General features: G+C 40.9%; 1 protein-coding gene across 1 annotated transcript in view; it reads left to right on the top strand.

The window, feature by feature from the left end:
• Positions 1-9,066, top strand: part of tnfaip6 (tumor necrosis factor, alpha-induced protein 6) — a gene marked incomplete at its 5' end in the record, with an annotated part of 19,689 nt that overhangs the window by 6,133 nt on the left and 4,490 nt on the right. The window contains 1 exon segment of the mRNA XM_032515408.1: positions 993-1,154. Coding sequence (XP_032371299.1) covers positions 993-1,154 — 162 coding nt within the window.

Here is a 9,066-nt window from a genome sequence, read left to right as displayed (position 1 = left end):
CCCCCCCCACAAATAAAAACAACTGCAACATCACAAACTGGCCCCCAGGAAGCTCGTATCCAGGTTTTTACTTCTGAGGCTGCCCTGTTGGCAGAGTTGAAAGCAAGGCTTTCTGTGATTGGCTGGCAGAACACAGTAGTTTATTAGCACTGAATAAGTGGCAGTGGTGGTAACTTAAGTAAAAGAATTATTAGGAAAATGTCCTTTTAAGTATTAAAAGTAAAAGTAGAAAAATACATATAAAGATAGTAGCATGAAATTATGACTCAAGTAAAGTACACGTATCTTAAATTTGTGCTGAATTTAGTTTACTTCAGTCAATCAATCAATCAATCAATCAATCAATCAATCAATCAATCAATCACATAAATACACAACATCACTTAGTTAACACACATGTTGAAAAACAAAAACAAAGTGTCACCTTGGTTCATGCAGTGTCACGTTTATAATCAATACTGATCAAAAAGGTGTAAAGGTTGAAGCATTTGCTCATTACCTCTACTCATTTACCTATTTTATTCTTATTTTGTTCTTAGGTCCCTAAGGATACTATACATTTTATAAAATGTATATTCATTCATGTCTGTATTTTGTATACATTTAATCACACGTATATGCAGAAGTAAAAAAAATAAACAAAACAAAACACATTCCCATTCACATACACATTGCCATTCATGCCTTGCTTTTATATTTGTTAATCACCCTACCTTTTTGTAATTTTTTGTTTTTAAATCTTTGTAGCATGAAGCACATTTTTACATCCTCTTCTAAAAGATTCCACACGTTTACTCCTTTTGCTGATATACATCTTTGTTATTTCTTACATTTGTTCTAATCTTTATCTTCGTGAACTTGTACATCCGCCTCGGTTCATACTCGCTCTCTCTAGTCTGACTGTCCTTGTGTAAATGTACTTGCTCGTGACATTGCACCACTGCCGTGTGGTTGAATAAGGCGACATGAAGTGTACTGCTGCTCTCGCTCAGGTTTCCACGTGTGTGCTGCCGGATGGTTCGACGGTGGACACGTCGGCTACCCCATCGTCAAAGCCGGCGCCAAATGTGGCTTTGGGAAGGTCGGCATCGTCGACTACGGAATCAGGCTGAACAAAAGTGAGAGATGGGATGTGTACTGCTACAACCCAAACTGTGAGTACATATTTTATACCAAACCACTGCCCTTTTTTTTCACGTCTAACGGTCAGTACATTCGTTGGAACCTTTTCTCTGACAATGAGCTTGATGAGAATCATTAAAACGCCAGAATAGACAAAATAATGAGCTTAAAGAGCACAAAAAGATGCCTTAAGACGTGGAGTTGAGTTCTTCGTCCCTCTGGGTTCATGAGCGACCACTTTCACACTATACTGAGTCGTTTTAATAAAAAAAAAAAAGGATTGATTTATGCAATCTGTTTTTCATGCTAATATGTCTGAGTGCTTACTTTGTTTAGTCAAATTTCAAATACAGGACTTTTACTGAAAATGTGTGGTTTAAAGAGTAAGTGATGACGGCGTGGCTGCGGTTAACGGTCAGAGTCCAAGGGGGGGGGGGGCGGCCCACAGGTGAAGAATAGTCACCAAGTCTGAGGCTCCACAGACTCACCCAGGAGGTTTTGAGTCAAACGTATAAGGGGTGACGGAGAGAGCTGCACCACCGCAGGGCGGGAACCCGGTGGGGGACGGGACTTTGTTTCCTGTCTTGACTCAAAGCCACAATCTCAGCCGCAGCCGGTGAGTCATCCCGATAAACCCTAAGGACAGCAGTGTGGATAAGACGTGTGGAATAGCTCAACAAGTCAACATCAGAAAAAACAACGTTATTGTCCATCAACAAGGCGAGGCAGCTTTATCTGGAGAGCACATTTCAGCAACAGGGCAATTCAAAGTGCTTTACCCCAAATCAGTTAAACAGATAAAACACAAGTACAAACAGTTAAAAATTATAAGCATATAGAACACATGAATAGACAGTTAAAAACAAAATAGATACATGAAACACAAGAATAAAAGTTACAGTGCAGCATAAGAAATTTAAAGATAAAACATATGAATAAATGGACAGTTTAAAACAAAATGGACACATAAAACACAAGAATAAAAGTTACAGTGCAGCATAAGAAATTTAATTGTTTCAGAACACATCTACTGTTTTCCCCGCTTGGGGAAATTACGTCACTCAGTTCTGTCGCTGACAGAAGGAAAATATCAACGATATTTGTACTTTTAGCTTTTATCTGGCCCCTGGCAGCAGATTTTTCGTGCACTTTTCCACCAGTGTACCCCAGGTAAATTAGTCTTTTACGTGACTCCCAAGTAAAAAAACAAAACCAAAGCTAAAGCAACATTAGCACTCATTAGAAGTTGCATGTCTGGCCGGCTGTTTCTACAGTAGCCCGGGACAGACAAACCAAACAGCTGTTGTGTTTTCACGTAATCTGCAGGCCACCGTAGCTTCGACTGCACCCTTGGAAAAGGACGGGGTATTTAGATGGTTGTGATCTGCAACCTCACCGCTAGATGCCTCTAAATCCTACACACTGCTCCTTTAAAGATAATCAATGAATACACTGAGTGGGCCACGTCACAGGGAAAATTAAACTTGAAGACGCTCTCTGGTGGACAGACTATGTTACTGCAACACTTATTTCCAATAACTCATTGGCTGATGATTTATGCCCTATGCACTGTACTGTTTTTTTGTCAATGAGGATTTATTTAGAAAATGTTTTGTCTCACTCAAACCAGGTAAACACGCTGATGAGACGATGATAAAAAGAGCATGTCATCAAACATAATTTCCAAACAAATTACATTTCATACTTTGTGGTCATGAGGTTCATTGTTAGAGTCGAACGTCAGTCATCCTTCGGAGGCATGAGCACATGAATTTAATCATTACATAACCCTCTGCTCTCTGAAGTAAATGTAAATGTGCTGTATTTATATATCTTTTCTAGTCTTAACGACTACTCAAAGCGCTTTTACATCAGACATTCACACACTGGGGCCGAGGTGCCACCTGCTCATCAGATACACACTCACACACATTCACACTCTGATGTGTCTTGCCCAAGGACAGGTCAACATGGGACTGCAGGGCCAGGGATTGAACCACCAACCTTCCGATTGGCAGGCTACCACAGCCGCCCCAGCCGAGGTTGGCAGTTTCCTCATGTTACCAGTTCAGTCAGCTGTTGTCAGCTGTCCAGACATCTACATTTAGCCCCAATGATGGACTTTATAATTTGAACTCTTTTTAATTTTGTATTTTTTTTAAATGAGAAAAACAAAAACAAAAAAGTCTTCTTCTTGCAGGACTTTTGACGCCATTGTCACCAGTCTCCACATGTGTGTGTTTCCTTTCCTTGATTTCTTTTTCCTATTCTGAATTCATTCAAAGCTCACACCCAAGAGACAGACCCCCCCCCCCAAACCAGAATATTTCACATAAGCAGATGCACAATCCCACCAGCTGATTAAAGGAACACGTTGGGGGGTTAGCCTGAGAACTCAGACGCCGAGTGGGTCCACGTGTCCTCCTCTTACCATGGTTACGGCTGTTTTCACTCATTCATTTTAGACGTAATGCCTTCGTGCACCATTATTCCAGTAATCTAGGTCCCAAAGGTTTAATATTTACCCACTTCTCTCTCTGCACTAATGACCAGTGTTGGGCAAGTTAATTCCAAAATGTAATACTTTATAAATTACCAGTTACTGTCATTTGAGAGTAATTAGTTATATTACAGTATTACTGTCTCTGAATTGTAATGAGTTACACTATTATTATGCAGTATTTTTGAGTTACTTTCGCCAAATAACAGCAGAAGTTTGACTTGGCTAATGACAAAACATGTCTGTGTGGTGTGGGAAGTCCATTATCAGTTAGTATCAGTTAGAGTTAGTTAGTATAGTTAGTTAGTTAAGTTAGTTAGTTAGTTAGTTAGTTAGTCAGTCAGTTAGTCAGTCAGTTAGTTAGTTAGTTAAGTTAGTAGTTAGTTAGTAGTATTAGTTAGTGCAGTTTGTTAGGTCCGTTAGTCTCAGTCAGTCAGTCTGCGTTAGTAGTTAGTTAGTTAGTTAGTTAGTTAGGTATGGTTTAGTTAGTAGTTAGTTGTAGTCAGTATCAGTCAGTAAGTCATCAGTTCGTTAGTTAGTTAGTGAGGGTTAGTTAGTCTAGGTTAGTTAGTAGTCCGCATTGTTAGTATAGTTTTAGAGTTGAGTCAGTATCGTTAGGTTTAGTTTATTAGTATCTATTTAGTTAGTCGTTCTAGTTTTAGTTGTTATAGTCGTAGTCGTTAGTTAGTTAGTAGGTCTTAGTTAGTAGTTCTTCAGTTAGTTTAGTGTTAGTTCAGTACGTTAGGTCGTTAGTTAGTAGTCTTAGTTAGTCAGTTTAGTTAGTCATTTAGTAAGTTAGTTTAGTTAGTTAGTTAGTCTTTGTTTAGTTAGTTTAGTCGTAGTTTTTAGTTAGTCAGGTAGTTAGTTTAGGTTAGTTAGTTAGGTGAGTCAGTTAGTTGGAGTAGTTAGTTAGTTAGTTCAGTGGTTTAGTTAGTCAGTTAGTCAGTTAGTCTTGCAGAGTTAGTTAGGTTAGTTCGTTAGTTAGTCTTAGTTAGTGAGTTTAGTAGTTAGTTGTTTAGTTGTTTAGTCCATGTTTAGTTTGTTAGTCAGTTTCGTGTAGTCCAGTTAGTCGATTAGTTTAGTTAGTTCGTAGTGTTAGTTTTAGTCAGTTCGTAGTTAGTCAGTAGTTAGTTAGTTAGTTAGTTTAGTTAGTCATTAGTTGTAGTTTAGTTAGTTAGGTAGTGTTTAGTTAGTTTAGTCAGTTTGTTTAGTTGTTTAGTTTTTAGTTGTCAGTTTATTGTTTTTAGTAGTTAGTATTTTTAAGCTTAGTGTCAGTTTAGTTTAGTTCAGTTAGCTTAGTTTAGTTGTTCGTTAGTACTTCGTTACGCAGTTGTATTATGCGTTATCAGTTTAGTAGTTAGTTTAGTAGTAGTTAGTAGTAGGTTTAGTTCATGTTAGTTTCCAAGTTAGTTAGTTAGTGTGTCAGTTAGTGCAGGTTATTTGTTATAGTCAGTGTTTTAGTAGTTAGTTAGTTGTTAGGTAGTTTGCAGTTAGTTTAGTTTGGTTTAGTTAGTTAGTTAGTCAGTTAGTTTAGTTTAGTAGTGTTAGTTAGTTTAGTTAAGTCAGTAGTTAGTTAGTTAGTCAGTTAGTAGTGTAGTTAGTTTAGTCAGTTAGTCAGTTAGTTTAGTTAGTCAGTTAGTTAGTTAGTTAGTTAGTTAGTTAGTTTAGTTAGTCAGTTAGTTAGTTAGTTTAGTCAGTCAGTCAGTTAGTTTAGTCAGTCAGTCAGTTAGTTTAGTCAGTTAGTTAGTTTAGTCAGTCAGTTAGTTTAGTTTAGTTTAGTTAGTTTAGTTAAGTCAGTTAGTTAGTTTAGTCAGTCAGTTAGTTAGTTAGTTTAGTCAGTCAGTTAGTTAGTTAGTTTAGTCAGTTAGTTTTATTTCTGGCCAGAAGAAGTATTCATGTCCTTTACTTAAGTAAAAGTAGTAATTCTACAATGTAAAAATAATCTGTTGCAAGTAAAAGTCCTGCAATGAAAATGTCACCTGAGTAAAAGTATCTGAGTATCATCAGGAAAATGTACTAAAAGTATTAAAAGTAAAAGTACTCAATGCAGAAAAATGCTCACATTTTAGAAACGATCCAAACAGTTGTGTCAATAAACTAAGTGTTTAATCAGATAATCAGATCAGCTGGACGAGATTCATAATAAACCAGCATCAACATAATTAATGAACTACATGTGTTTTGTTTGCAAACATCTTAACTTGTGAAGTAGCTTTTATCTAACGTTGTAAGATGAATATAGAGGAGTAACAAGTACAATATTTCTCTCTGAAATGTAGAGGAGTAGAAGTAGAAGGTGGCGTGAAAAGACAAGACTCAAGCAAAGTACAAGGATCCTAACATTTGTACTTAAGTATTACTGGAGTAAATGTACTTAGTTACATTCCACCACTGTTTCTAGCTCATTCGATACTTCAGTTTTGAGTTCCTTTGAACCCCCGTTCAGTCGGCTTGAACTATAATAACATCAAACAGGTTCAAGCGTGATGCAAATCTGGAAATATGAAAGGTGTGGATTCATAATTTGTTTGTATCCTATCCCCTCATCGAGCTCGGAGAACAGAGTGACACAAAGCAGGGTTCAGTTCTCAATGTTCAACATGATGTTTTAACGATTTAATGAGACACACAAGGATGTAGACATCGTCTAACAGTTGCTCCGCTCAGTTAGATTATGTGAGAGTAAATAAATAAGAAAGAGGCTCCACAGGACGGGAGGAGTTTGTTAAAGGTTGGTTGGAACAGACACATCTTCTGGAAGGAAAACAGTAATCCAATTTATGAAACAAAAGAGAGTTTTTAGAGTAAGAAATGTAACACATCTGGCACACATTTTGAGACCTTTCATGTTCTTTTACTTCTGCGGGTGGTTGGGGATGTTCTTGATTGGTCAATAATCCAAACCCAGAAGTCAGTGAGAATTTGAACTAACTGAAACCCTTGCCAACGTGTTTCTAGTCCGCTTGGTGCCAAGCACCGTGGTAAACAAAGACTTGCTCAGAAGGTCCTCCACTAACGAGTCTGGTTACTCATACGCTCTGGTATGCACAGGTCAACGTGATCTTCTACGTCTCTTTGTGTTCTTGCTTTCTGATCAGCTGTGCTTCTAATATATGATTTAAGATTATATTTTGGTGGCATTTTAGGCATTTATATGATAGAAAAGCTTAGACGTGAAAGGTGAGAGAGAGGGGGAATGACATGCAGCAAAGGGCCAAAGGGAGGAGATGAGGCGCCCAAAATATGAAGGCCCATCTTCATATTTTCTTTGAATAAATTATATAATATCATGGAAATGGACTGTATTTATATAGTTCTTCCAGTCTTAACAACTACTTAAAGTTCTTTGAATAGATAGATAGATAGATAGATAGATAGATTGATAGTTAGTCTTAGCCTACTCCTGCACCGCTAACGTTAGTCTTAGCCTGCTTGTGCACCGCTAACGTTAGTCTTAGCCTGCTTGTGCACCGCTAACGTTAGTCTTAGCCCCCTCCTGCACCGCTAACGTTAGTCTTAGCCTGCTCCTGTACCGCTAATGTTAGTCTTAGCCTACTCCTGCACCGCTAACGTTAGTCTTAGCCTACTTGTGCACCGCTAACGTTAGTCTTAGCCCCCTCCTGCACCGCTAACGTTAGTCTTAGCCTGCTCCTGTACCGCTAATGTTAGTCTTAGCCTACTCCTGCCACCTCAACGTTTCTAGCCTCTTGTGCACCGCTAACGTTAGTCTTAGCCCCCTCCTGCACCGCTAACGTTAGTCTTAGCCTGCTCCTGCACCGCTAACGTTAGTCTTAGCCTACTCCTGCACCGCTAACGTTAGTTTTAGCCTGCTCCTGCACCGCTAACGTTAGTCTTAGCCTGCTCCTGTACGCTAACGTTAGTCTTAGCCTGCACCTGCACTGCTAACATTAGTCTTAGCCTACTCCTGCACCGCTAAAGTTAGTCTTAGCCTACTCCTGCACCGCTAACGTTAGTCTTAGCCCGCTCCTGCACCGCTAACGTTAGTCTTAGCCTGCTCCTGCACCGCTAATGTGAGTCTTAGCCCGCTCCTGCACCGCTAACGTGAGTCTTAGCCCGCTCCTGCACCGCTACGTAGTCTTACCCGCTCTGCAACCGCTACGTGTCCTTACCCTGCTCCTGCACCGCTAACGTTAGTCTTAGCCTGCTCCTGCACCGCTAACGTTAGTCTTAGCCTACTCCTGCACCGCTAACGTTAGTCTTAGCCTACTCCTGCACCGCTAACGTTAGTCTTAGCCTACTCCTGCACCGCTAACGTTAGTCTTAGCCTGCTCCTGCACCGCTAACGTTAGTCTTAGCCTGCTCCTGCACCGCTAACGTTAGTCTTAGCCTGCTCCTGCACCGCTAACGTTAGTCTTAGCCTGCTCCTGCACCGCTAACGTTAGTCTTAGCCTACTCCTGCACCGCTAACTTATTCTATCCTACTCCTGCAACCGCTACGTTAGTCTTAGCCTACTCCTGCCCCCGCTACTTAGTCTTAGCCTGCTCCTGCACCGCTAACGTTAGTCTTAGCCTACTCCGCACCGCTAACGTTAGTCTTAGCCTCTCATCTCCTGCACCGCTACGTTATTCTAGCCTCTCGCACCGCTAACGTGTCTTAGCCTACTCCGGCACCTCAACGTGTCTAGCCTGCCCTGCCAGCTATCGTTAGTCTTAGCCTACTCTGCACCGCTAACGTTGAGTCTTAGCCTACTCCTGCACGCTAACGTTAGTCTACTACTCCTGCCCCGCTAACTTTAGTCTTAGCCTACTCCTGCACCGCTAACGTTTTCGTTGCCTGCTTCTGCACCCGCTAACGTTAGTCTTTCCGACTCCTGCCCGCTAACGTGAGTCTTAGCCTGCTCCTGCACGCTAACATTAGTCTTAGCCTACTCCTGCACCGCTAAAGTTAGTCTTAGCCTACTCCTGCACCGCTAACGTTAGTCTTAGCCTGCTCCTGCACCGCTAACATTAGTCTTAGCCTACTCCTGCACCGCTAACGTTAGTCTTAGCCTGCTCCTGCACCGCTAACATTAGTCTTAGCCTGCTCCTGCACAGCTAACGTTAGTCTTAGCCTACTCCTGCACCGCTAACGTTAGTCTTAGCCTACTCCTGCACCGCTAACGTTAGTCTTAGCCTACTCCTGCACCGCTAACGGAACTAGCTGGAAAATTAAACTTGTCCTGAACCCCATGGGGAGGAGGGGCCATAACATCATGGCCACCAACAAAACTCAGCCAAGATTGTTCTAGCTCGGGCTTTAACTTCTGGATATTCGAACCGAATGGCTTCACTCGCATCTTTCTCCGCCGCCATTAGTACAGAACTCACCTCAACCCCATAGTTCACAGACACGCCCTCTGTTTACTGATTGGACCGCCAATTATTTGGCCGGAGAAAAACCCAGAAGCCTGCGCTCCCACACCACCAGACTCACCAACAGCTTC

The sequence above is a fragment of the Etheostoma spectabile genome, chromosome 5, assembly GCF_008692095.1.
Source record: "Etheostoma spectabile isolate EspeVRDwgs_2016 chromosome 5, UIUC_Espe_1.0, whole genome shotgun sequence".
Taxonomy (NCBI): Eukaryota; Metazoa; Chordata; class Actinopteri; order Perciformes; family Percidae; genus Etheostoma; species Etheostoma spectabile.
Note: the sequence above shows the minus strand (reverse complement) of the source record. Positions and strands in the feature narration are given on the sequence as shown.